General features: G+C 46.6%; 1 protein-coding gene across 1 annotated transcript in view; it reads right to left on the reverse strand.

Moving 5' to 3' along the window:
• The window catches only part of col12a1a (collagen, type XII, alpha 1a), a 62,341-nt gene that overhangs the window by 32,716 nt on the left and 3,132 nt on the right, over positions 1-26,493 (reverse strand). The window contains exons 3-28 of the mRNA XM_062522576.1: positions 24,932-25,048; positions 24,366-24,509; positions 24,121-24,171; positions 22,928-23,191; positions 22,661-22,825; positions 22,260-22,433; positions 21,711-22,001; positions 20,809-21,411; positions 19,354-19,632; positions 18,900-19,175; positions 18,078-18,350; positions 12,012-12,281; positions 10,057-10,323; positions 9,593-9,785; positions 9,375-9,496; positions 6,864-7,013; positions 6,626-6,745; positions 6,089-6,253; positions 5,784-5,930; positions 5,115-5,254; positions 4,295-4,424; positions 2,795-2,952; positions 2,253-2,261; positions 1,879-2,002; positions 1,570-1,706; positions 237-366 (exon numbers count right to left, since the gene is read on the reverse strand). Coding sequence (XP_062378560.1) covers positions 237-366; positions 1,570-1,706; positions 1,879-2,002; positions 2,253-2,261; positions 2,795-2,952; positions 4,295-4,424; positions 5,115-5,254; positions 5,784-5,930; positions 6,089-6,253; positions 6,626-6,745; positions 6,864-7,013; positions 9,375-9,496; positions 9,593-9,785; positions 10,057-10,323; positions 12,012-12,281; positions 18,078-18,350; positions 18,900-19,175; positions 19,354-19,632; positions 20,809-21,411; positions 21,711-22,001; positions 22,260-22,433; positions 22,661-22,825; positions 22,928-23,191; positions 24,121-24,171; positions 24,366-24,509; positions 24,932-25,048 — 4,899 coding nt within the window. The remainder of the gene's footprint in view (positions 1-236; positions 367-1,569; positions 1,707-1,878; positions 2,003-2,252; positions 2,262-2,794; positions 2,953-4,294; positions 4,425-5,114; positions 5,255-5,783; positions 5,931-6,088; positions 6,254-6,625; positions 6,746-6,863; positions 7,014-9,374; positions 9,497-9,592; positions 9,786-10,056; positions 10,324-12,011; positions 12,282-18,077; positions 18,351-18,899; positions 19,176-19,353; positions 19,633-20,808; positions 21,412-21,710; positions 22,002-22,259; positions 22,434-22,660; positions 22,826-22,927; positions 23,192-24,120; positions 24,172-24,365; positions 24,510-24,931; positions 25,049-26,493) is intronic.

Raw genomic sequence — 26,493 nt, forward strand, 5'->3', positions numbered from 1 at the left:
TAAAATGTGTGAGGTGATTGATCTATCCGCCCCGATAACAGAAACATCTAGCGCCTCCACCAGACACACTGATACACTTTACACATCTTTATCCAGTCATTCATGTACAGTCTTGTCTTGTTTAAGTAAGGTATTGTGTGTATCTGACTGATAGATGTGAGATAAATCTCAACACAGGGCTAATGTGAAATGTGAAGCCTCACGGTAGCTCTTCACGAGGAAAACATAGCCCTCACCTGTGACGGCTCGGTTCTGCATGGGACTGCCAGTTCTGGAGTCGTACACCGGTGTAACCGTAACATCATACTCCGTCTGGGAGATCAGGTTATCCAGAACCCGTGTTGTCACATCCCCTCCAACCTCGAGCTGAAAGGAAAGAAATAGTCAATATTGTGGCAAAACCCAAAAGCCCTTCAATATCCTTTCCACTGGGTGCTGAGTAACACACTCTAAAACTATCTAAGACATTTTCATTAACACCAGGAAAAGCAATCAGCTTGATGAGTGATATTACACTGGAGGGGACCTTGCTCATTTTGAGAGAAGGGAAATAAATTGTCTAGGTCAAAAACAAACATCCCTTTAAAACGCAAAATGGCAAAGGAAATATGTAATGGGGGGTTTTAAAGGCCCATACGTGTCCCAGAAAATGTGCCATACCCGTCTGTGTCAAGGCTCTAGGCACATGGAGCTGGACAAAAAGCTGGAGTAAATAGTAATGCAATCTGCTTGCAGTAGTAAATCCTCAGGTGTGGCCTCTCCGGACTGAAGAGGAGCTTCCTGTTTCCACAGCGAGCGGAGGCCGTGAGCCATCGGCCCAATGGCACATCATCATCCATCAGGTAACGGGAGACTTCGCCACTTTTTGGGCAGTCAGCGACTATTCAGGATTGTCTTGAAGCCTCAATCCACCCGGGTCTCCCCGCGTACGTGCGTGTGTGTGTTTAGCTCATCTCCAGCGCTCCAACAAATAAGACTTCCAGCCGCAACCGCGCGCCATGATTTATACCTCAGGATGCGATACAGGGCCCGAGCCAAGTCTGCCATGGCCAGCAAACTTCAAAAATGGCCGAAGCTCTCAAAACACAAGATATATGTCCACGCAAAAATGGCTATTGGGATGGAAAGGAGGACGACGCGACTAGCGCATTTCATTTGAACAACACTCGGAAAAAATCTCTGCGCCGCACACATTCAGGTCACGTCTGCTGTCTCCATCTCCATCTCAATTGTTTCCCACCAGCCCCTCCGTCTGTCTCCCTGCACAGGAGTCTCGGAGCGCTGCCGGCACAGTCTCCGTCTCCCCACCAGCTGCTCCTCCGATCCAGCCGCTCGCCGCAGAAGCTGCATCGCTCGCTCGCGCGCGCGCGCGCGTGCGGAATCCATGTCAATCAGCGCTGCGTCTCCGCCTTGGAAGGCGGCCCAGCGTGTTACGTGCACGAGACGAGACGAGACGAGATGCGCAGCAACGCTTTTTTCCCAGAGCATCTCCCACCCAAAAAAAAAGGTTGTCAACCTCCCTGCAGTGAATTTGGAGAGGGCACTGAGAGCCCAGCGGGGGGGTCTTACCTCTTTGGCGTCGGCGTCCTCGTGCTTGTAGCTGATGATGTACTTTTGCACGGGTGCGGGCGCCGCGTCCCAGTCCAGGAGCATGGAGCTGTGGGTGACGTCGGTGATCCGGAGCTCTCCGGCCGGCGGCATGGGCACTGCGGAGCAGAGAGAGATAGAGCGATAGAGAGAGAGAGCGAAAGAGAGAGGGAGGGAAGGAAGGAGGGAGGAAAGACAGGACGAATGCAAGAGAGATTAGAATCGACAAAGTGGAGGAGGGAGCCCAGTCTCGGCGGGGATGTTACGTCACATTGACCTATCTCCACGCACATGACCTATCCCCGCGGGTTACACCCGTATCTGTCAGGGGGTCGCTGGCTGCTTGGCCGTGCATGGCGAAGACCGACAGCGTGTAGGCCGTGTTGGGGATCAGCTTCTTCAGTTGGATGTCCGTCTTTTTGGTCCGGATCTGGGGGGAGGCAACAAGGAGAGAAAAGCGCTTTAGGGCGAATGCCGGATGTCAGGCAAGTCAGGAAGCAAGCGCAGCGCAGCACAGTGCTGCGTGCTGAGTTTTTGTTCCACAGCGCAGTATTTTCCATAACAGTGGGTGGGCAACAGTCAGGCGCAGTGGACAGACATGGAGGCTGTTCTCAAACACCTGTTTTCCCAGGGCTAATGAACCCCTCGGCCCGTGGCCAGTGGACAGGAGTCGGCTGCCAGCGCTGGCTTTGACACTTAGCTCGCTGAAATGTAGTGTATCTCATGTCTCTGTTTTAGCATAAGACATGACTTTTTGAGTGGAAAAATCGGACACCAGCAGGCTGGAATGAGCTAATTACTTGGTCCCTTTTGGGGTGGCCTTGAGAGGAGCCTCCAAATCATGACACTACACATAAACATGCATAAATTCTGCAAATGTTTGGCAAGAGACACGACCACAACAACAGCAGACAAATTCAAAGCTAAATACGGATTAAGATCAAACTCGAATAAGCAACTAAACATTGACTAGCAGTGTCTAGCATACTTTTACTTTGAAGATCTTAGTCCAGATATGTCAACAAACCCCTTAACGGCATTAACAACATTTGCAAGTATGATCTCAGCATATGATCTTGAGAGTATGATGTCAGTTTCCACCTCCACGCCCTCCACCCCCTCCACCCCTTCTGCCTAGTCCCGCCCTCTGTTCCCTGAGGATGCGTGGCATGCATGTATGTATGGACGGACGGACGGACGGACGGACGGACGGACGTACCTCTGCCTCGCGCGTTGGTCGGGTGGCGTTCAGGGCACTGTAGAGCAGCATGTAGCCCGTGGCACCGGGGGCAGGCTCCCACTTCACCCTCATGGTGGTGGTGCGCTCGTCGTAGACGGTCATCTTACGCACGGCGCTAAGAGGCACTGCAGAGGGGGGTCAGGGGGGGGACAGTCTTTTGTTTCTCTCGTGCTCGTTCTCCGCAGACTTTTCTAGATGGACACCCTCGGGTAAGAGCGCAGGCTCCGAGGGACAAGACGACGCTGTGCCATTCACAGGACGGGTGGCAGCCACATGGGGAATGGATGGCACATGGTGGAGGTGGTGGAGGTGGTGGTGGTGGTGGGACACGGCGGATGCCACAGTGATGGAGCAAATGCAACATGGAGGACGTGGATGGAAAGCATGGTGGGAGTTGATGGACAAACAACAGCGTGATGAACGACATGGGGGGGGCATGGGGGGGTGGGGTGGGGGGGGACAGATGAGAAGCATGATGATGATGAACAAGCACATGGACAGTGGATGGGGTGGCGCTACTCCAGAGCACCTGCCTCATGTCATGCATCACATCCATGTCCAGTGAATGAATAACTGATTGAATAACTGAATGAATGGATGGATGAATGAATGAATGAATGAATGAATTGATGAGTGGATGAAGAAGCTCGTCATGACTCGTCATGTCCAGTTACGACTGCACCGCACAGAGCATCGCATCACATCAATGCAGACCATCCTTGGGCATGAACGCCATGCCCTAGAGACAGACTGCAACATCCATGCAGCAGTGTCATGCACAACACAAACACATTTCCACAAATGTATTTTTCTTTTTCTGTTATGATCCAAAAAAAGCTGCAAGACGTCATGTTAGGTTTGGGACGTAAGTGCAAATATCCATGTTTGACAAAAGCACAAATTAAAAGCTCAAGCACACACACACACACACACATAACATACTGCCAAATGACAACACAGGTTATTATTCAATTCAATTTCACAGACATTTACACAACATGGTAGAAGTGGGAACAGCTAAAAACCCTATGGAATAAGGCTACACTACAAAGAAACTTAACTACAGTGTTCATTAAGAAATCACTGGGTCTCTTGAGTGAGCGCCAGTAATTGCTACAGTTATGCATCCTATAAAAGCCCAGCCCAACGTTTGCTGCCATTACTCTGTATGACAAAAACTATATTTTCTGGCGATCCAGCACTCGTCATGCTACCATATGTTCTAGTTTTCCTCCAACAGTTGCCAATTGTAATGAAGCCAATGGATCTGCTATACGGAACTGAACAAGGACATGTATATTTGAACACTGCACTTGAGTTCATTTAAGAACATCAGTAAACAGCTTGTGAATGGATTGGAATTTCTCACTGTCTCATCATTCCACTCCTGGAGTGGATAGGAGCTGGATGCAACACACTGGAAGACAGCTGCTTCGACGCGGCGTGAGAGCGGAGGAGATTACTTACGAGTGGTCTCGGTGCCCTTGAGGGGTTCGCTGCTCTCCTCCCCGACGACGGCGTACACCATGACCACGTACTCGGTCAGTGGGTCCAGGTTCTCAAGAACAAGTGTGGTCACCGCACCGTCCACAAACACCTACAGATGGCAGACGAGGGCAGATGAGTCATTCATTTTAACTGTGGGTGAGACCGCATCGAGGCCACAGTGGAGAAGTTTCTCTTCGCTGGGGCACTTCACTGACCGCTGTGGGATGGATTTCCTGTCCCTCAGTGATTACACAAAAAAACATTCCTCGCCAAAATGCAAATCCAGCACAAAGGGAGCCTTTTAATCATGCACAAGTGTTTTTCATTAGTGCTTACAGTGAGCACTGATCATGTACAGCATACTCCATGTTTCTTTCCTCATGTTACTCTCTCATGTTTAAACAAGGATGAAACATCATACAAACCGCATAGGATCTACACACTTAATAAAGAAAGCTACATCTTGGCCTCTTTTAGTTATAACATTGACAAAGCCAAGAGGGTTCAAGTCCAAAAGGCTTGTGCTCGCTAGCAATTTTGGTGGTCTGGTCAGCTAACCATTGGTGGAGCCTAAAAAAGAACGAGGAGTTCCACATTCCCCAAAGCAGTTGGAAATCCCAAATACGTCCCTAATAAATCTGCTCATAGCGACTCAAAATGATTACTTTGGCCCAGGTGGGCCGTGCGCAGCAAACACGAAAATGAAAGACGACTGTGTTCTCACATCCTTGGAAAACCGACTGCGGCGTGCGGCGTGCGGCCTGCCTGACTCTGACGTGCCTGACTCTGAGGTGCCTACCTGCTGCGCTTGGGTTCCGGCCACGGTCATGTACTCGACGCGGTACTTCTCCACAGGGCCGTCAGGGGCGGTCCAGGTGGCGCGGAAAGAGTAGTGTGTCACCTCCGAGGTCACCAGGTCAGTAGGCCCCGCCAGTCCTCCTGAGGGGGTGGGGGGAGGGGGAGAGGGAGGGGGGAGGGGGGATCATGAGGTAAGTGAGAGTTTGCATGCCAAAAGGTGTACTGCAGGCTTAAATTGCAGGGTTTAGACTTCACTTAAAGTGAAACCATTGCGTCTCTGTGAGAAAGTAACCTTTAATCATCACAAAAGTACAAGACAGAAATAAAGGGTCCGTTCAGTGGCTGACATCTAAACGTCTTATTAACATATTTCAGTGGCTGACATCAACATGGTTACCTCCGTATAGTGCTACTGAATTATTTTCTATTGTTATTCAATCACACCAGCATGAAAAATATCTGATAGATGAGGGTACTATCTAACTGCCTGAGAGACCCATCTCATCCCATAGCATAGCATGTGTTTGCATACTCTAAATACAGAAACAAAGGCACTAAATATCATTATTATTATCATCATTATTTAACACACCCAACCAGTAAAGAATCAGGTGAACAGGTATGGGGAAAAAAAGGAGAAAAGGAGAAAAAATGGTGACGTAGACTTTACCTGGACCTTTCACGCTGTTGCAAAGATTGACGGTAAGGTCATCGACAATGTCCAGCAGGAATGAGAAGTCATTGACATTGTACATGTGGATCTCTTCAGGATCAGAGGCGATGGACCGCAGCTCATTCTCGTCAGCATTCTTCACACCTTTGAATCGGGACAGCATATATACATCAGCCATGCATCATTGCTCACAGTAATAACCCATCACTCTTAACTACAGATCACATCTGTGGCTTTTTTTCAGTGAGTTTTTTAATGTAAGAAACATGGTGTGGTATTTCTCATTACAAAAAATTGCTTACCAATAGCATATAACTCAATGTTCTGATCACGCAGATTCTGAGAGTTGACAATGATGTCGTCCTGGGACTTGCCGTCAGTGACCAGCACTCCAATTTTACGGGATGCTTCACGCATTCCAACGCTGGCTTTGAAATTGTTCTGGAGGATGTAGTTCAAGGCCAGCCCTGTGGGGAGACAGAAGATATATGTCTGCAGTGATTCATCGTCTCTGGTCCGGGACGTTTTTACGCCGTGGAATTCACCTCTGTGGCTGTAATAGCCGTAAACGTCAGAATGCATTTCAGGTGAATTCTACCGAGCTTATATAACATCTTTATGTTGTTGTTGTTTTTTTTTAAAGATATTTTTTTGGGCTTTTATGCCTTTAATCAGATAGGACAGTGTGACAGGAAACGAGTGGGAGAGAGAGTAGGGTGGGATCCGGAAAGGACCACGGGGCGGGAATCGAACCCGGGTCGCCGGCGTGCGGTGCAGGTGCCCCAGCCAGTCGCGCCACGACTGGGGCCATATGTTGTTGTTGTTGAGCCACCATGTACCTGTCAGGGTGTTGCCTCCCTTGTATGGCAGGTTGGCCACAGCATCCAGAAGTTCAGCTCGGGTCTTGTGTGTGTTCAAGTGCCACTCGGTTTTTGGGTCTCCACTGTACTGAACCAGACCTGGGAACGGATCAAGGGTAAGTAGTTAAAATTGCATGGATTCATCTACGCATTGGCAGTCCATCACAGAATGCGGAGGCCATCAGTACGTAAATCCATTGATCTGTGAGAACCTTACCAATCTGGACGCGGTCCGGGCTAATGTCAAAGACGCCGACCATACGGGCGATGAAGGCACGGATCGTTTTGAAGTTCAGGCGTCCGATACTCCAGGAGCCATCCACCAGCAGGAGGATGTCAGCCTGAGCAGTGGTCTTGCAAGTCACATCTGTGTGGTCAGAGGATATTCAATTAGAATGGCCCCCAGACAGAGACGGACAGGACATCTATTGGGCAGCATGTAAGGAATTGATTGATTGATTGAAATATGACCAACGGAATTTAGAGGAAGTAGAGGAGTATGAAAAGGGTCAGGGGAACAGACTGGGGTGAAAAAAAGAAAGATATTTTTTTCAAGGATAAAAGTCAAGGCAAAGCATCAAACACTTGTGACACACGACACTTCAGGGGCCATTTTATTTCAAGATTGAGACAGTTTCAGTTCAGTTTACATAATTTTTCCTACAAAATCCACAGCGCATTCATTTCAGGCATGACGTCAAATATTTAATTAGGCTTTTGTCTGATCCCTTTGAATGATCTTCCAGCTCTGTTGCACGAGAAAAGAAGCCCCCGTGACATGTGATATATGAGGGTCTTTATGCGAATTATAGAGCATTCCTTCATCCAACGCTTGCCCCAGTTTTTCCAGACACCTGCACGAAGAGAGAGGGGGGGGGGGGGGGGGGGGCAAACAGCACCCGGCAATAAGGCAGCAGATGTGCAGCCATGCAGCCGTTGCATAACCTGTCGCTGTCCTGTAACTGAAAACAGGGTTACATGACATTTGATTTACCGCCTCTCACTGGTTTGAGAAAAGAGAGGCAAAGGCGAATTATAAACATATGGAGAGTGAAAAAATCACAACACAACAACCCCTGTTGAGTCCTTGAAGTGTGTAAAACATATGTCTGTAGGACAGGCTTCTGATTGAACTGCTGAGATGCTGTAAAGCACTGAGGCTATTTGAGACGCGGAGCAAGATTTATGGAGCAAAACAGATGCTTGTCCCATGCAACAGCATGTAGCCTCTTCAAAAAGCTAGGCTTGCTCATGTGTGTTTAACTGTAATAGTTCCTGCAAATTGTGCCACTGGTGCAGTTCACTGCTTTCTCTAGCAATTATCTGGCGAAGATGAGGTACTCTTGTGACTGAGTCTGCTAATACAGTAGTATTCTGGTGATGAATGGAATGCCACAAATCAAGACTGGCTTTATTTTTTAATAAGCAGAGCCCCCATCCAAGCGCCATGAATTTTGGGGTTTGAACGCTGCTTGGCGGCTATGAACAGGAGTAGGAGAGGAACATTATTAAGGTGTTTTGGTAACCTGAAGTAATGATTTACTCAACCCATAAAAAATCATGAAACACCTGTTTCAGCACTGAGGGGTGGTGGACATCTTTCCAAATATTCACTCTGGTAGAGAGCCACCCTTCTTAACTAACAAGTAAATGTCAGACGAAAACTAAGACAACAAATTAGACTTTATCAAAGGCCCATTACAATGTTTTGTAATGAAAATGAGAAATGTTACTGATGAAACCTTCCGTTTGAAGCTCTAGACCGCCTTCTGTCCACATCTGTCCAGGGCAGACAAGCCTGGCCACTGAACCTGTTCCCAATTAGCGACGGCATTCCTGCCCCGCGATCCCTTTTGCTGTCCTCTGTCGGACATGTCACATTTTCCCCACCTCACGCTACGCCTCTTCTGTGTGCTCGATCGCACCGGTTGTAAAACGTTAGTAATTGTGAGCAGACCACTGAGCTCTTAAGACTGAAGGTCTCACGCCTCAAGTCTCATGCCTGATTAAATATTGGACTCGCAATGTGGATTGTCCATTAAGACCACTTGTCCGTGACATCGTCAGCTCTGAGGAAAGCCTTTCAAACACTCATCTGTTTATCTGTGTAGGAAGACAATTTCCTGGTTCAAAACTCGGTTTGAGTTCTGTTTAACAATGTGACTCAGAAGAACTCACTCACATGGGAACTTCACTGTGGTTATCCTACACAGAGCATGATCATAGCACTAGGAGGAGGAGCATACACTTAGGCCACAGGATCTAAGTGGGCGTGAGCAGGACAAACGAAAACACCTGCACACTATCTTACTGTACATGCTCCCGATTCAATGGAAAAGTACGACGTTTCGACCACATCAGGTATGACGAAGACCTGAGTGGTCGAAACGTTGTGCTTTGCCATTAAACTGGGAGCATGTAAGACAGTGTGCGGATATTTTTCCTTTGACTACCGTGATTTTCCGACTATTAGCCGCGGCTTATACATTGATTTTGCACAATTTCTTCATTTATGAGGTTAATTGGGGGGCAGTTAATATGGTGTTAATATGGTTTTGTTTCTCTTAACTTGCATAAAACACTGTCCTGCGGCTTATACACAATGCGGTTTATATGCTGGAAATTGCTGTACGTTTGTGCCCATATCCAGCACCTGTCGAAATTCTATAGATGTGCGCACATTCCTTTACTACAGCTGTGAGCGGGACAAAACAGCATGACGCAGTACCTGGAGTGTAAAACGGTATCTCAGGTGCGTCAGACAGAGTGGTCTTCTCCTCTCCAGCCAATGGCATGCTCATTCCTCCATCGAACATGCCAATGACATTTACGCTGTATTTGGTTCCAGCCCTGCGAAAAAACGAGCAGAAAAAAATTGAGAGACCAATCTACTACAATCCAGTGCATGGCTATAATCTACATTATAATCTAGATAATGTGAAGTACCTCAGTTCTTCCAGAACAACTGTGTTGTCAAAGGGTCCTACAAGAAGCTCTCCAAGGTCTATATCATCACCGATGGGATGGAAGGTGACTTTGTATCCTTTCACTTCTCCGGGGGCGGGGTCCCAAGTCACCCTGAAACTCGTCCTAGAGGGTTCAGATGTCTGCAGGTTTCTAGGAGCTTTGTACGGTGACACTGGAGGGAACAAAACGATCACATAAGTGCAATATATGTGATATTTTTGTCAAAAAAAGCAAGTAATGCCTTAGCAGCTGTGTGGCTTGTCATGGATTTAATGCATTTATTATGATGTATTGAGTAAAACCAAAAAACTGAATACTATGTAAAGCATTAACACAGAAACTGAAATCGTTCCATGATCTGACCTCCCCCACCACACTCATGTCAATCAAAGGTCTATGGGCACTGATCAGTCACACGAGTGTTTAATTATGGACCAACGTACGTGTCGTTCCTACTCCTTGCCTTGCTTTTCCTTCTCCGTGCTTGTAGACGGGAATCACTGTGATGTCGTAGGTGGTCATAGGCTGCAGGCGTCGCAGGACGGTCGTGACGTTGCCCCCTGGCGTCTTGGTGGCCAGCTGCCGACCCCCGACCTGCGGCTTGTACGTCACCCGGTAGTTGACGACGGGGCCGGGGGCCGGCCTCCACGTGACGCGCATGGTCCGCTCCGTCTCCTCGGTAACGGTCAGCGCTCTAGCAGCTGCGGACACTGTGGACGGCAGGAAAAAGCGCCGCTGTTAGGCACCGAAAATTACATCCTCTCAGGGATCAGTGGGACTTTCATAAAACAACACGTTCATTTAGCCCGTGCAGGACGAGAGCGCCGTGTCTCCCTAAACGGTGTGAAATTGCAATCTTTGAGCAATTGGAAAATCTAAATCCCCGGAGATCACACTGAATACCTTTTCCACATTTCGGTGTGCACGCATCCGCCAAGATAGATCTATCTAATTCCATGGCCGGATGTGAACAAAACCAGTCATGTTGAGACAGTGGGTTTCCAAGCCAAACACAGACATTCTACGACTGCCCACAATGTTCTCTTTCCATATCACGAGCCACGCTATGGTATTGGCAAGGGAAGGCCGCTGGAAGAATCCTCAAGGCCCATGAAGATCCTTGGAACATGATTCCAAATCTGGATGGGGTTTTTTTTTTTAACATGGCTCCCAAAGTTTTCACATCATCCTGAACGCTATGGACCCAACGCACAACTGCTGGTTTCAGACTGTCGAGAGTGCAGAGACCACAAGCATAAAACATACAGTACTCTTGAGGTGCACTCAGGTTGTTTTTCTGTTCAAATTGCTCTCTGTATGGTGGCCAAAATCAATAAATAAAGTGGGCGACACATTTTTCCGTTAGCACATTTTGTCCTAGCAACCAGTGCATAAATTCCCAAATCCGAGTCCGTTTTAGCCCCAGTGTATGCTTTTCTCATTTTGATCCCCACGTGAAGTGAAGCAGAGAAATAACACACTCTGCCCCCACCGCCTCTAAACATGTCTGAGTCCCACAGCCCCCTGATAACACAGAACAGGTGTGACGCAGTACGTCATTGCCCCAGCAATGTTTTTCTTTCACACAAACATCACACATTCTAACACGCAGACAGAGAAACTAAAAAAGGACAGGACCTTGCCCTGGCATTTCTAAACGAACAGAAAATTGCCAACTGGCCAACAGAAATGACGCCAACTCCGCGCTTAAAAGAAAGAAGTTATAACTGTCACCTTTTTCACTTTTTCCACATAAAGCTAGGCTCTGGACGCTGAGGCTGACGTTTCTGTCTTAAAGGTCTGTGTTTTTCGACATTCCTCTAAGTCTCGAGACTATGTTTCTTTAAAGTGGGCTAGGATATGGGCCTTTGGACTCTAATATATGTCTGAGCACAGCATCGTGCTTGTGTAATCATTCCCTATTAGTTCTCCCCAGCGTCTTTATTGTCACCGATAATTAATGTCTCGAATATTTTTCACACTTAAGTGTGCATATACTATAAAAACAATACTAGCTATAAAAAAAAAAAAGAATACGAAAAACAATTCCAATGTTTTTCCATTTTTTAAACATTGGTGTTCTGGCCAATGAAACCAACTAGGGATAGTGTCCAAACACAATTGCCTCGGCTCATAACGACTTTGCCTCATTACCATGAGAACATGTTTCTGATAAACTGATATTTTTCCCCAACTTCTAACTAAATGTCTATGTCCCATTAAGATGCTGTAAAGCATTTTCACATCATACATTTCTGGGTTTTAATTTTTTTTTTTGTCTCTATTCTTCCTTTTCAGGCCTGAGGTAACCTGGGGACGAGAGAAACCCATTTCAAGCAACAAGGGGGAGAGGGTCCCGGCACCTGGTGGACGCATTACGAGGGTGGAATGGACTTACCATCTGTGGTCTCCTCTCCCACCAGAGGCTCCCCCTCTCCGTGGCCATACGCTGCGTAGACGGAAACCTTGTAGCGGGTCTCTGGCGTCAGTCCGTCCAGCACCGTGGTGGTCACGCCCCCGGGGACGCTCTTCTCGCCCGCCTCGTCAGAGTACAGGGACTTCCAGGTGACCCGGTAGCGGCGCACGTTGCCAGGGGCCGCCGTCCAGAGCACGGCGAAGCTGGTCTCGGTGACGTCTTTGGTGACCAGGTCCGTCGGGGAGCCAAGTTCTGCATGGGAGAATGAAGCGGGGGTTAGAATGGAAGAATTAACTCACACAGACACAGACAGACACACACACACACACACACACACACACAGAGAGACACAGAGACACACACACACACACACACACACACACACACAAACACACACACACACACACACACACAGAGAGACACAGAGACACACACACACACACACACACACACACACACACACACACAGATAAATATCACATGACAGCTAGGTTAAGGGAGCCAAGGAAGCAGTCTCGGCTGACATTAGCAGCAATCAAACTCCATCAAATTTTTTTGCAGAGGCTCAATCCCTTAATTTCTCTGCGGCGAAGCAAAGATTCGTCCTGGTCCAGACAAAACTGCACCAAAGCCCCTGACAGGCGGGCTTCTCATCCTGCTTAACCCTTTGGGCCCTTTTGAGCTTGTACAGATTGACTCTGTCCACAATCAGCCTGCCCCTGGGCGAGGGAGTGAGAGAGAGTGAGAGAGAGAGAGAGAGCTGCAAAATCCATCAATCCATCAGGCATCGCCGGAGTCATTTCTTTCGTTTTTCCATCAGGCACGTAACCCGACCTACTAAATGCTATTTTCAAAAATTGCAGATGGTGCGCCCTCTCTCTTTCTCTCTCTCTCTCTCTCTCTCTTACTCTCTCTCTCTCTCGTGCGTGCGTTCCCTCGAGGAAGAAGGCCACAGGGCCTGGCGGAGGAAGGCAGCAGAGGAGGAGGAGGAGGAATAATGGGATGTGAAATGGTGGGCGACGGGTCTTTGCGGCGGCACTGATGACGCCCATTGAGGCGGCCGCTCTCTGGCAGCTCCAGCTCCAGCTCCCGCTCGCTCTCTCAACACTTCATCCAAGTATGCAGATCAGGCCACACGACGGCTACCTGTCTCCAGCCCCCGGCCCTCGGATGTGGGCTGGCGTCCCTCGCCTCACTTTCCACTTGTAGATGAAATGTTGGATTTCAGTTGCAGGGGCCACAACGCCAGTGAGTGTGACTCCAAGAAGTAGTCAGAGGAGACCACAAGGCCCAGGAGTTAGCGAGTGCACACGGGTTTCTTTCCGACTCGGTTATTGAGTCTGAAGTTCTCCGTTCGCAGCTACAAATCAAATGAAATGGCTGTCTCATTTGATATATAAAGACATACAATAAGCTTACGAAAATGACACCATCATTAAGTTTCAAGCACCCTGCTAACTACGCGGTGCGTTTCAGTTACCTAACTAGTTTATATGAGTTGTACATCTATATTTCTCCACGTAACACAGATGTGGAGGTGGATGTTTATTCAAGGATTCAGTATGTGACAAACCTCCTTGCAAGGGGACTGAATTACATTAAGAAAAGATTCAGATTTGAAAAAAATAAACTCCATGAGGAATTCCAGTCTTTCGAGTGCCTGTCTAATATATTGTGCCGTGGTAACAGCGGATGCCAAGTGGATCTGATCCAGGGAACGCCTCTCCTGCCAAGCTCCTCGAACTGAATTTACCGACGATGCACAACAGGGACCAGCTCATATGATAATGACTTCTGCAGACAAAGAGACACTTTTCCACCATTCAAATGGAGAGTGCCTCGACTCGGTGCAATGTGATGTTTGTTTACTATGCATAATGCATTCTCTTTTTTTCAAAACACATAAAAGCCGAGAAAGAATAAAATATATAGGTAGGCCTACTAAAGATATCCACAGCTGTCACATAAAACTCTATTCAATTTCCATCAGTGGACAGTGAAGTGAGAGTTCCTTCAGTGGATCAGGCAAACTTGCTTAAAGACACAACGTTCCTTAGTGGATTATGATGGCTTTGCTGCCAATGGGTGCTTTCTTTTCAGTTCAAAGCATGTCAGTTTGACATACAGTAATTAACTAAGCTCCACATTCCACCAGGGCCATCAATCTTGGTAGCCAGCCCACAAAAACACTCCTCCTTTCTGGAAAACAATTAATGAACCCTAATTCTAATGGCCCATAAGGAAATCAATCCCACACTAGATGTGGCTAGTGGCTTGTGTCTTGTATCTTTTGGCATGTACTGTATTAGCAAATCTCTAAAATGTCTGAGATTCAAAACATGGCCTATCTGTGAAAAGAAGGCCCTTCAGCAAATTCCTCAGGGAGCAAGTCTTTAAGCGTTGAGTTATGTTTGGTCAAAGTAGCTTGTGGGAGAGCCAATGACATATAACATGGGCATCCTACCCAGTAGGACAGCTTTAATCTTCTCAAATAAGTACCTGATGTTACCGAGAGCGGGCCAACATCTCTCTCATTCTGTCTGCCCTTGATATTTGGTTGTTGATGCAACCCTGCAATTTATAGTGGACAACGGCCAACTCTCTACAAGACAAACAGGCCTCTTAGAGAGAGAAAGACAACATCTTTGTTCAATGCAGCCTGTTTAATTTGAATATATGTGGTCAGCAGTAGGTTATTTCGGGACAGTTTCCCCCATTGAGATACCCTGATGAGCCCATCAACCATGCCACTCTAATGCCGAAGGCTCTTTTTGAGTTTCACGACTTCCTCTGTTTTATGGAGCCTGTTCTGGGTCCACCTGGGTGTTCGTTTGGTCAGGCCGCCTCCAACTTCACCGGAGGCCACTGGATGCCCTTTTCTGCCCCCCCTCTCCTCAGACGACCTCGTCATTAAAAAGGAGCCGGCCGTGGGTCATAACTCACAGGCCTGGCACATGCTCACGTCTGCTGCACGGCCAATTTTCCAAAAGGACCCTTTGATAAGAGATGAAACGCAATTCGCCACTTCTACTGCTGCAGTCACCTGACGGCTTCACTCTCACACACACACACAGAAGAATAGTTTTCGGTGATTAAACATGAAAAAGGGCCTGAATGCAATGGATGGGAACCAACTGTACTCGCTCACCCTCTGAGACTCTGACACACAGTGAGGGTTTGATGCTGACTAGGAAGAAACCGCTGGGGCCAACAAACCACTGTTTTTCATCAAACCATCCCACACTCAGCCACAGGCACTGACGACATGGAGTAACGAGCTAAGCGTGCATAGAATTCTGCTCGGATCACGCAGAATTCCCGAGCTGTAATTATGTCTTCCCACCAGCGGGGACAGCGGTCCAGTCGGCCGTGTGTCATAATAATCCACTCCCACCACAGGCCCGGTTCCCTCAGACTGCCGCTTGCCCGTTTGCGCTGACTGGACGGATATGCCTCCCACTGAGCGTGCCCAGAGGCTTGGCGGCACCGGGACAACAAAGGGCGACCTTGTTTCTCACGACGACAGGGAGCCTCGGCGTGGGTCAAGTCGGGGGGGCTTTGCGTCACTCACACAGACGGCCACTGTGATGAGTCAGCAAGTCCACACGTCTCTAAACAGGCTCTAAACCTCCATGGGGCTACCGCTTTCAGTCAAATGGGGGGGGGCGGGGGGAGTGGGGGGGTGGGTTACCCTGAGGAATTTTTATGGCCACTGTTCATGGCTTCACCTCATAGGGAGAGAGTTAAAGTTTAAGCCACGGTGACTTTTGATGGTGGAACACTTCGCTGTTGTTCCCAAAAAAATGCCTCTGTGGAGAACAAAGTGCCCGGAGCTTAATGTCATCCCTAATGGCCAGACTGCTGCCAAGGGAGAAGCAGAGCCAGCCAGAGACAAGGAGTCCGCTCTGTCTCCTTGGAGTGGGAGATCACTTCAATGCCTCTGTGGGCCTTTTGCTTTGAGGTGAAATGTCTTCATTCTGGCATCGGCTGCTTTCATTCATCCACATTTGACAATCCAAACTCATCTAGTCTACCTGTCAAACTAACCAGGAAGAAGGAAAATGGACAGGCCCTCTACGAAGGTTAGTGGCTTTAAGTCTTTCTTATTAATTTGACTTGTCAGTAACTTGAACGAAGAGAGCATGATTAGGCTCCTGCAGAGAGGATGTGTAACAGACACCACCGTTAGTCTCCTTGTAGCAACTTTGGCAAATTCGCTCCCTTTGCAGCCTTCACCGCAAATCACACATCTACGCGCTCAGGTCTTACTGCCTGGGGCCTCTACGTGACCCGGCAACTCTGAGTCTGTAACACAACCCAGCTCTGCTAATTCTTCTCCTGACCCCTGAGTCCACACATGACAATCACATTACACATCTAGGCTGCTGACAAGTCGAGATGTAGATTTAGATCAAAGTCTGTCCCTGCTGATCAAAGCTGCTCTGGCTGTGATTTTGACACAAGTGTCCAGATATCCTCCAGATAAAAACCCCCCTGGGATGACCTCTCTGATGCTAAGCCGACATCCACGTGACGATTCAGTGGCCTGTCGGTTCCAGGTGAACGGACCCCAGTGACCATGTGGCCTCCGATTGCCCCAGGATGTTAGTCCTGCCTGACCCCTGGTCAGTGGCCCCTGTCCATCAGAGAGGACTTTACTCCTGCAGTGGCCAACCAGGAACAGATGGGTCCACTATTTGTTATTCTTAAGGGTCAACACACTGGAGCCTGACTCAGTCAAAGCAATGGGAAAAACACTCCTTTGACTAGTGACAAGCTAAGTGAGACAGTCTACACTGGTGTGTGTGTGTGTGTGTGTGTGAGAGAGAGAGAGAGAGAGAGATAGTGTGTATGTGTGCATGTGTGCGTGTGTGTGTGTGTGTGTGTGTGAGAGAGAGAGAGAGAGAGAGAGAGAGAGAGAGAGAGAGAGAGAGATAGGCATTAAAGAATAGCTTTTAATGGAGGAGAAGGCTCTTCTCAGGAGAAATTGTGTGGTAGGAGCAGGCTTCAGTCTTTTCTCTCTTTTCAGAGTGCTTATCCAAACCTTTATGATACATCTAAGAAAAAAGGCCGCACTTAGCATACAAACATGTTTATGTTTATGCTTATGTTCATGTTGAAAAAAAAAATGTTTGTATGCAGAGTACGGCCTTTTTTCTTCTTCTCAGGAGAAGCCCCAGTCAGGAGCCAGAACAGCAGCCTGACGGAAAGGCTTGTGTTGCTTTATGGGCTCTGCTGTTGCCCCTCCCTATTTCCGCACCTCAGCCTACTGGGTGGGAGCTAGACCTCAGCCCCGCCGCGGCAACAGATGGAGCACACAAAAGCCGTGCTCCTGAAGCAACATGTGAGGAGGCTTTGAAAACTCAGCGCACACACACACACACACACACACACACACACACACACACACACACACACACACACACACACACACACACACACACACACACACACACACACACACACACACACACACACACACACACACACACACACACACACACACAAAAACCCGCTCGAATCTGTTGCACGCCTCTGTTAAAGTGGGAGGTAAGGAAATGGAGAGACACACAAAATGTGGTGTGCACATGGCCAGGCAATGTTGAATGTTTGCCTGGGATCCGTGGAATGGAGGCTGGAGTACTCTAGCAGGGGCCAGGAAGTTTTCCCCAAAACAGCACAGCAGTGGCTGTCATCTTTTTGCTTAGATAAAATGTGATCAAACAGAAAGCAGCCTCCTAAGTAGCCTTGACAGTAACGAAACCAAAAACCCTCAGCCCACCCCGAGGCCTCTATGCCAGACACTATCCATCAGATGGTTTCAGCCTCACAGGATGGCAGCAGGAAGAACAAAATGAAAAAAAAAAAAAAAAACTACAAGTCAGACCACAATACCACCGCCACAAAATCCCCACTCGGTCTGCTTCCCGGCACCAGTTGTGCTTAGAGCAAGAGCTTCTCAAAGACGTTGACATCGCGCCAAAAAAACCCACAGACAGACAAGTTAAAAAGCTGCAACATTCAACAGCAACATTTTCCCTTCCTTACCTTCCAGCGTGGTGCCTTTGCCCAGAAGGGGGTCGCCGAGTCCGGAGGCGTACTGCGCGCTCACGAACAGCTCGTACTCGGTGGCCGGGTCGAGGCTCTTCAGCTGGACCGTGGTGGTGTCGCCGTTCACGCTCACCTCCTGCCTCTCTCCGCCCTCGGCCGACTTGTAGGCCACTCTGTACTGCACCACGTTCCCCGGTGCCGCCTCCCAGGAGAGGCGCATGGTGGAGATGGTCTCGTCAAACACCCGCAGGTTGCGCGGAGAACCGGTAGCTGTAGGGGTGTTAGGGATACAAAAGGATCGACGTTATATTTTACATTCGTTCATTTAGCACAGTGATTCTCAACCGGTGTGCCGAGGCATAAATGAGCATGAGAATGAACACTCTTGTTATTGCCTGTTTTGGCTTGATCTTTGGTGTGCCTTAGGCCCTAAAAAAGCACTGTCCCCATAACAACTCGGGGTTAAGTGCCTTGCTCAAGGGCACAACGGTGGAGGCCGGGAATTGAACCCACAACAAGCCACCATTTCAGGGTACTGCATGCTGCACGCTAGGGATATATCAACCCCTCTGGCTTTCTCTCATTTTCCAATTCACATCATTTTCCATAAGGTGTACAATACACTAATGATCACCTAGCAATAACCCAACAATCCTGATCACAAAAGTTTATATGTTTTAATTGGTGAAAAAACTGCTTTTAAAAATTCTCAATCCTTGACTCAGCTGCCAAAATCCCTCACTCAACACCTTAACAAACTTGATTGGTAACTCCACAGGTCAAATGTTCACCCTCCCAACGAGTGGGAGTGACACTGACCTTCCTTAGTGGTGCCGTCAATTTCCATGGCTTCTCCAGGGCCAGACGTGTACTCGGCGATCACCGAGACCCGGTAGGTGGTGATGGGAAGCAGCTCCTGCAGCACAATAGAGGTGGTTTTACCGTCCGTCTCCGCCTCCAGCCGCTGCTGAGGGTTCGAGATGGCGTAGTAGAAGAGCCGATACCTCAGCACTGATCCAGGCGCCGCTTGCCATGACACCCGGAAGGTACTAATCGTCTCCTCTGACACCCTGAGGTCTCGAACGGTCCCTTGTTCTGAAACAGACATGGCTCTTGTCAAACCGTGCTCATTAGGCAATGGTGTGGCTATTTGGCCCTACTTAACATTTTCACAAGTTGAATGTTCAGAACAAATCAATGCAAGAACCAAAACACACACAATTTCTTCCTCCTCTCTTAGCGGTTTGTGAGTGCTGAGATGTTGGCTTCTTACCTTCTAGTGTAGTTTCCTCGCCTGCTAGAGGAAAGCTGTCTCCCTTGTCATACTGGGCAATGACGATGACCTCGTAGGTGGTCAGAGGAATGAGGTGTGGCAGGACGGCGGTGGTGGTGTCCCCTGGCACCACCAAGGAGATGTAGTCACCGGCGGTATCCGCGGCAGGTCGGAAGCGCACAAGGAAGGACTGTACGTCTGTGGTGTCGGAGACCCAGGTGGCACGGAAGCTCCTTGAGGTGATCTCAGAAAACCCAAGGTCTCTTGGAGGCACAAGGCCTGTGAAGGGGAAATGAGATTAAAGCCAACTCTACACTTTCATATTGATATCTAGCCTGGGTATTCCCATAATGCCTTGCGCACGATTTGATTCACGCTGCTATGGCAGCCTGGAAACTACCGGCCTAATTTTTGCCTCAGACAGGGGACCAATCACAGAACAGAGCTATGCACAGATGCATTTGATAGACATCCGTGGCGCCCAATAAACGAATCTGGGCATTTTTTCAAATACAAGAAAATTAACGTTGGTTCCCAGACCACATCTCATTGAGAAGTGGTGGCGGTAGCCAGGCTAAATGCTAATTGATACCTGCTTAATGATAGAAAGCTGAAATATTCTTCCTTTCACACAAATAATGTGCATTTGATTAAATTTGAATAAAATTATTACATACAGCAAAAAACTGAGCCCTAATAGATCTGTTTAGCAAATCTTTCCACACAATTACAAGTACAATATATCAAATTAAAGAGCAACAGATTGTGCCACAGCAGTGACAGATACAGTATGTTGTTGAAACCTCCCTTGAAACCTCCCGCTGATTTACATTCCCTTGTCCAGACAGTCCATTACAAACAGCTTAAGTCAGTGTTACTAACGTGTTGCTACTGAGGCAATGAAAGGCATCCTCCATTGTGATTTTAGAAAGCAATCCCCAATGCTGCCAATTAGGATAGCAATTAGGTCAAACTAACAGTGAGTGTTCTGTTGCCATAGTGTTAAGAAACTTAGCGATAACACATGCTGTAACAATATCCTTTGAGATTTAGGCATCTGGATCTCCTGTACTTAAGGCCATGCTCGGCTAGGAGACTTTAAACAATCAAAGCCACACTTGTGTTTGCCAGACGAAAGCGCAGCTGGACAAAACAAGCGATCTCCAAGATTGACATGAAACAGATCAGGTCTGCTCACATGCACTTCACGAGCACAATATTTATTCCATGCTCGGTCAGTTGAAGCAGGGAAGTTGTTTTTCCTATTCTATTCTATTAACAGTCCAGCAAACTTATCCACCTTTTACTATATTGTCCAGGCAACTTCTCAACTTTTCTAAGTAGTGAAAGTAATGAAGACATCCACTCACTACAGAATAATAACCCAATACCTGTGATAATAACCATGGAGGTCAATACAAGCCATGGCAAAGAATTCATTTTCAATACACTTACTTTTCCTCTTGATGTTTAGCAGCTCCTGCTCAATCCTGAGGCAGATGGACTGAGTGAGCTCCTTTGAAATCCTCTCGAATGCATCAAAGCTGTCCACCTCGTAGACGTGCGTATCGGTTGGGTGGTTGGCAATGGCCTCCAGCTCAGAACGTACAGCGTCTTTCACGCCCACGGCGAAAATCTCCACGTCCGCATTGCGCAGGTTGGTGGCCGGGATTTTGAAGGAGTCAGAGGACTTGCCGTCGGTGATGAGGACCATGACCCTGGGGACGTTGTCACGAGCCCCCTTGACGGGCAAAAAGATCTTCTCCCGCACGTAGGTCATGGCCTTGCCAGTGTTGGTGGAGCCACCCCGGTAAGGGAAGGTCTTCACAGCCTTCACCATAGAGGCGATATCATGGTGCTTGCTGAGGGTGAACTCAGTGTGGGGGTCCCTGCTGTACTGGACCAGGCTGATCTGCACCTTGTTGGGGCCGATGTCAAACGAGTTGACCAGCACTTCGAGGAAAGCTCTGACTTTGGCAAAGTTAGCCAGCCCTATGCTGTAAGATCCGTCCACCAGAAGGACCAAATCTGCCTGCACGTCCACTCCAAGAGAACAATCTGTGAAGGAGAAAAAACTTGTTCTTATATATATATGTGCTTATATGTATATATGTGTATATATACACACTGTACTACAGTAATTTCCTGCATATAAGCCGCATTGTGTATAAGCCACAGGACAGTGTTTTATGCAAGTTAAAACAAACAAAACCACATTAACACCATATTAACTGCCCCCCTGTATTAACCTCATAGCGGAAGAAATTTAGCAAAATCAATGTATAAGCCGCGGCTAATAGTCGGGAAATGACGGTATACTATACTGTATAATTATCAGATAGGAGCTTTAGGCTCACCCATAGAGACTTTGACAGGCTGGGTCTTCTCCATAGCGTTGACAGGCTCACTGGGGCTCAAGCCCTTCAGAGCAAACAGGCTGATCTCGTACTCGGTCTCAGGTGACAGGTCCCGGACGTTGACGGACGTGTATGTGGGCCCCGTGTAGAGCTCTTGCCTCTTGTTGCCTGTGATCATGGGGATCAGCTGGAGTTTGTACCCTGTGATGTCACCAGGGGATGGGTCCCATGTCACCCGCATTGACTTGGAGGAGATCTCCGTGACCTCCAAGTTTGAGGCCGGTTCAACAACTGCGAAGAAACAGAGAACAAGTATGAGTAACTCTCAAGTCTCTGGAGGCACTTTGACTCTGGAGGTACGTTAGCCCTTCCGTTTGAGGTGTAATGGGACAAGTTAGAAAAAGTGTCAATACACAAGCAATATCAGCCAGATTCATACAACGGCTATTCTCAACCAACTGATCCATCAAATATGCCATACATGCTCTGATGCTGCCTTTAAACTGCACCATACAGTATGAATGGTGTGTTTAGTTAGCATCTACTTACGTTCCTCCCTATTCACAAGTGAACTTAGCTGGTCCTCAACTCCTGCGCAGACTTCATTGATAAGCTGGCGCTGGACATCTTTGATTACGTCAAAGTTGGGGACATTGTAGACATGTTTGCTATGAGGAGCGGAAGCCATTTCTCTCAGCTCATCCTCGTCGGCTCCCTTGATACCTACAAAGATAAAGGAGAAAGTTACGCATAATTCATTTGACATATCCTGGATATGAAGAGTTCAGATGCAAAACCCTCTAAATCCGTCTGATCCGTCTGTATACTACGTGTGGAGAGCATTCACTCACCACTGTTATCTCAGTTTTGCCGGCGTTATCTCATTTTTGGCGGAGGTGGCGTTTTAGAGGCTTTTGCATGTGCTACAAGGTGTTACTCTCACTACTCACCCAAGACAAAGATCTCCACTCCAATATTTCTCAGTCTCTTTGCGTACTCCTCCACTGGGTCCTGGGATTTCCCATCTGTGATGACCATGGCTACTTTGGGGAAATCTTTTCTTGATCCAGCTGCCGCAGTGAAACTATTTTTCACCAAATAATCCAATGCATCACCTTGGAGAATAGAATACACAACATAACGAACATTGATGAGCACGAACACGAATACGAAACAATACTGAATACTGGATACTATTAACTATACACATTATATACCTGTCATTGTGTTGCCTCCTTTGTATGGCAAATTTTTGATGGCTCGCAGAAGGTCTCCACGCCTGATGTGCTTGTTCAGGTTGAACTCAGTGCGAGTGTCGGTACTGTATTGCACAATTCCCACCCTGGTCTTATCCTCTCCAATGTCAAACGCTCCAGCCATGGCACCAATAAAGCTGCGGATATGCTTAAAGTTATCGCGCCCAACACTCCATGAGCCGTCCACAAGGAAGACCAGATCCGCAATGGCACTGACCGAGCACTCTAGTGACAAGGAAAACGCAAGGAAGAGCTGGATTAAAACAGGATGTTTTCATTATTAGACCATTTCCCTTGTGACAGTGAAAACTGCCTTTTGCATTTGGATAAACACAAAATGTAGATTCCCTAGAATGTTCTACTGGACGTATGACCAGACAGAAACGCATGACTAAAATTGGAATAAATGATTGTCTAGTCATTTTGATCCACTGGAAACATTCCACCTAACATCTGCCTGTGCACACTAGGGTAAACTGTTCTTCTTCTATTCCCAAATATGTAATCTAGAAATCTGTAAAGAAAATGTTTCTAACCAAATGTGGATAGATTGTTGGTGAATAAATACATTCTTTCCTCTTGAGATAAATTCACCTGTCTCATTTTTTAAAAGAAAAAGTGTTTTTATGCAGTGTCAGAACTATGCACAATACTCAACTGACAAAAACCTCAAGGCCAAAACTGTAATGTTTTCCATTTCTCTCAAAAAGTATGCCTGTGCCTGTACTGGCCATGCTTGGAACTGGCACATAAGTGACCTCAGCTCGCTCTATGCATTGTGGGAATACAAGGACCTCTTCATTCAACAACGCTGAAGTGGACAGGGTTCTTTTCAAACTCTCCCTCCATTTTGATGCCACAACTGCTTTCAATTACAGACTAATATGTGTGTTTCCAACCACTGTCTTTGCCTCCCTGCTACTCTTTCTGTTTGGGCAAGGATGAATCTATTCAGCCAAAGGGGGGGCGTGGGGAATGTGTGAATCATTTATGGGAAATACATACTGCTGTCCCCTGGAAAAAGCAAACAAAAAATCCCATAACATCTGCTAAGTGGTTGAGGAAAATTATGTGTTCTCTTTTTTTTTTCTTTGGAGAGGGAAAATATTTCAGTGAAGACCATCAAAATGGGAAGTCGGGGCTGAAATACTCACTAACTGCATCAGACGGCCTCTTTGGAATTCCACTTGTGTTGCTCGATTGAACTGAAAGAAACATTTTAAGTTATTCCAAGCAATGTGGATCATTCTTTCGTCTACCATGTTGAGTTCAGATATAAAGATACTGACTGCTCATATGGATACGTTAGAATGACATATTGTTGTTATATGTAGTTACGAAATATGGACAGTAATAGGAAAGGAATGTTAAAAAAAATTTCTTGAACATTATTACTTACTTGTCAGTTGGCCAAAAATGGGTATACTCTCCTCTGACCCAAGATAAGAGTGTATAGACACTGAGTAGTCTAAGTCTGGTGTAAGGTCAGTTATGGACATAGTTGAGGCTGAGGCTGGAAGACTGAAATCTTTGGATGGTTCATCTGCAAGAAAATAATCATACCCATTAATAGAAATACATACATCATTTTCATTTTTTTTTTTTAAGTTTTTTATCAGAACTATGTAATGTTATTTTGCTATTATGCTACTTTATGTATGTAATTTTATGTAAAACAAACAGCATGGTACCACATTAGAATGATAGAGGAAGACTCTTTTAAGATTGAAAATTAGTATGGGGAGTCTGCACTTTATTTCTACTGCACGAGAGGCGTGCTCTCTCAGAGGATCATGACTGTACACTTGGATAATCCTTCAACCAATCAGACCAACGCTTCGGTGCATCTTTTGGATAAGCTAGTTTGTGATTGGAGCCAAAGGTTCTGGCAGGGAACAGAGGAGATAGATGTGCATGTTTCCAGCCTGAGGTCAGGCAGGGTTTACCCAGCCTAGGAAGACTCACCTGTGTCTGAAATGACTTGAATCTTGAACCCATGAATCCGTGCTGAAGGACGCCTCCAGGTCATTTCTACTGTGTTTTCATTTAGGATTTTAAATTTCAAGTCTGAGGGAGGCTCCACTGTGAACAAAGAAGTTATCGATGTTAGCTCCTCTAGTACACGTGAAATATGTATTAAATTTGTATTTATTTGATAGTTTAAGACAAAATATTTTTTCCCAACGACAAACACTTCACGATTGAAGCTGATCGTTTTGTTGTTGGGCAGGACAAAGCCAACAAAGGACAAGGTGACGAGAAGGTGACACGAAGTGACATATATCGTAGTGAGCCATTTTATGGTAAAATGGCTTTTGTTTGAGTTGCAAAAACCAGGTAACTCATGGTATGCAGCTCAAGCACAGAAAGTCAAGACTCAAAACATGAAGTACAGACTACCTCCACACAAATATAGAACCCAATGCAAACATTGAGGTGACCATACACAACATGCTGTATGCAATCAATTCAAAGCATGCCCAACCAGCCCCAACACATAAACCATGTACAAATAAAGTTGCATCAGTACAACATGACAATACAATGTTTTCATTCCCAGGTCATTGATTATACAATGGAATCCAAGATGCCAGATCACAGTAGAAGTGGAACTGACATTATATTCTATAAAGTTCTATATGATATATATATATACAGAGTATATATACATATATTTCAAATGTAAAGGTGAAATCCTTCTATGTTTAAACTTTAAACATGCCAATGGCACACATCCATTGCAAACCTCTTAAAAAGAATACACATTTGTCATTGAAGACTTTTGTGTACTTCCTTTTCATTCAGAATGTCTACACCAGATGCCATGAGACATAACAGGATACTACTAAAAAAAAATGAAAGGAAAGTTGAAAATGAACTGCACATTAAAATAATATAAAAATAAATATGACAGATGCATTCTGGGGAATAAAAATAATATGCACATGTCCATACTGAGGTTGCTGTCGCTGCATCATGCACAGGTACATATAAGAGGTGTGCAGACCAAAACAAAACAAAAAATAACGGACAAACAATTCCATGTACGACAGGAACCACACAGAGAGACCATAAATATATTTTAAAATGATATTCCCAGGACACTGTTTGCATGCCAGCAATATCAGAAAGAGTTAAATATCATGATATTTCCAGGACACTGTTTGCATGCCAGCAATATCAGAAAGGGTTAAATATCATGCCATAATGAGAAAAGCATTATGATAATAATAATAATGCTTGATATTATATGGAATGAGTATTACTGTCAGTGTTATGAGTGCATTATGAGTATATATGCATCAGTATTATTGTTAAGGAATGAGTGTTTCAGGAATGTGTTTGTGAGGTTGCAGTGTCCTGTATTTTATGAGTAAAATTTCCATTGCAGGTATTACCTATTATGGGGTAGTTAAAGCAAATCTACAACTTGCATTTAGTTACGAATTAGGGGGAATAAGAATGTCTAGACAGCATGGGATTGTCTTTGTTGATGCATGCAATGCCTGGTTTGTTATAGTAAGTGG

The sequence above is a fragment of the Sardina pilchardus genome, chromosome 20 (assembly GCF_963854185.1).
Source record: "Sardina pilchardus chromosome 20, fSarPil1.1, whole genome shotgun sequence".
NCBI classification, from domain to species: Eukaryota; Metazoa; Chordata; class Actinopteri; order Clupeiformes; family Clupeidae; genus Sardina; species Sardina pilchardus.